General features: G+C 37.9%; 1 protein-coding gene across 1 annotated transcript in view; it reads right to left on the minus strand.

Moving 5' to 3' along the window:
* Positions 1 to 1034: 1034 nt before the first annotated feature.
* LOC106941600 (fumarylacetoacetase-like) overlaps positions 1035 to 2137 on the minus strand; it is a 21446-nt gene continuing 20343 nt past the window's right edge. Inside the window, exon 4 of the mRNA XM_015024678.1 lies at positions 1035 to 1241. Coding sequence (XP_014880164.1) covers positions 1119 to 1241 — 123 coding nt within the window. The 3' untranslated portion in view covers positions 1035 to 1118. The remainder of the gene's footprint in view (positions 1242 to 2137) is intronic.

A 2137-nucleotide genomic window follows, 5' to 3' on the forward strand; every position in this document is an offset into this window, starting at 1 on the left:
AAGTTAATAGTTCTCTACTGAAGTATGTGATACCTGAAGCATGTTGTATATGAAGTGTGTTTATAACACAGAAGAAGAATAAATCTTCCAGTTGAATGTGAAGGAAGCTCAACGTGTGTGTCTCGTCTTTCCTATTCCACAGCATCACACGTTGAGGGAAGATCATCTTATACATTACCCTCAGCTATCCAAGGTTGCAGGGTAACGCATCTAAAGCACAGCCGCCCAGTGTTCAGTCTATCCGCTCACCTGTATAAATAATCCCACAGCGGTTCGCTCTGAACCAGCAGCTCCGGCAGGAGAAAGGTTGCTGCAACTCCAGCATTGCTCCCGTAATTTTAAGGATGCTTATTGGTTCCCCAAAAAACAACAAAAACCCGGACATTATCAATGTCAATAAAATCCTCCCAGACCAAACTTGAAAATTGGATGTTATGCTGCACTTAGCTTTTGTCAACAACTCAGGCGCTGAGAGTGCTGCGCAATGCAAATAACGACCCAGCCGGAATATGGTGCGCTAAATAATAAAACATAACTTAACGAAGCTTCGAGGCAGATAAATTTTCCTCGAGGAATTTTAATAATTGAGGTACTCAAATCATTCGAAGAATCGTTTTAGCTCTAATTCTGCCTGAGGTCAGGCCCTGCATGAAGAGCCACGGCATTGCACTGATCAGACTGTTTTCTTGAACATGACAATGAGTTCATTGTACTCGAATGGCTTCCATTGTCACCAGATCTCAATTCAATAGAGCACCTTTGGGATGTGGTGGAACGGGAGATTTGTATCATGGATGTGCAGCCGAATAATCTTCATGATGCTATCATGTCAATATGGACCAGACTCTCTGAGGAATGTTTCCAGTACCTTGTTGAATCTATGCCATGAAGGATTAAGGCAATTCTGAAAGCAAAAGACAGTCCAACCCTGCACTAGGAAGGTGTACCTAATAAAGTGGCCAGTGAGAGTATCCTGGATCTTGATAGTATCTCATTATTTCTGAGATGCTAGATAATTTTTTTTTTTTACCACAGTGGCGGAAACAGGCTTCCATAGATTTTAGCACCACCTAGGTTTTGTTATATGAATATGTTATTCACCTTCGACACCAAAATGTCTAACCTGTGATAGTGATCTCATCTCCATTCTTCAAGAATGTTCTAGTTTTTCCTCCTCCAATGTCAATACTCTTTGACCCTCTCCAAGACAGCTCCAGCATGGAACCAAAACTGCCAGGGTTCTGTGGAAATAAAGTAAATTTTCTTTTAGCTAGAGTCATAATTACATGTAAAGAAATATACCTTTGACAACAATGCACTGTGTGATCATGTCAGCTTCTGCACTGTCAATTAAACATGATTTAATGTGACTTAATTTTTACTCTTTTCATTATTAATGCCAAGTACATATTAATAATTTATAATCCAGAAATCTGATCCACCAAAAGAAACCTAACCTACACACAATAATGATATCATTGCATACAGCTAAATAAAACTTTTTTCCTGTCCATTCTCATCTTTAGTTCTCGTATTACCTGTTGAAAATAAATATTTCTGTGTTTTCCTTCTATCTATTTTAGCTAGTTGCTAAGCTAAACCTAAAGGAAATGACATGTTAGGAAATGCAAATGAGAGCTAGGGTTAGAGGGAATGACACACTAGGGAACGCCCTCTTTAGGGTGTAACTTAGCTAGAGGCTAACAAAGCAGATCACAAACTGTTCTTGGTTGCCATTTTGTCTTGCTAACTCCTAAAGGTGGCATGAGAAATGGACCAGGTGTATTTTGGTATTAATAAATGGAATTCATGAATTCAACTCACTGACTTTTCTTTAACCTTATACATAAAGAACTCAGCATGGAGGACGGATAATTCTCCACTTACCACAGTAATACTTTACATGCATGTTCTTTTTTTGACTCAAAGTCTTGTATTACATAACATTATTTTTAACCACGGAAAACACATAAGTTAAATTCCTTTTAACCATAAAATTATGATTAGCTTTTTTAACCAGTTAAATCATTCTTAAATAGTCTTTTAAGGTTTTGTAAAACATGACATGAAATACAATTACCAAGGAGCCTTGGTTTCTCTAGATTCAATATTCTCCCTTAGTTATCCCTTGTATCAG

This window comes from Poecilia latipinna, unplaced genomic scaffold (assembly GCF_001443285.1).
Source record: "Poecilia latipinna isolate Pla-1442-1.1 unplaced genomic scaffold, P_latipinna-1.0 Scaffold3758, whole genome shotgun sequence".
NCBI classification, from domain to species: domain Eukaryota; kingdom Metazoa; phylum Chordata; class Actinopteri; order Cyprinodontiformes; family Poeciliidae; genus Poecilia; species Poecilia latipinna.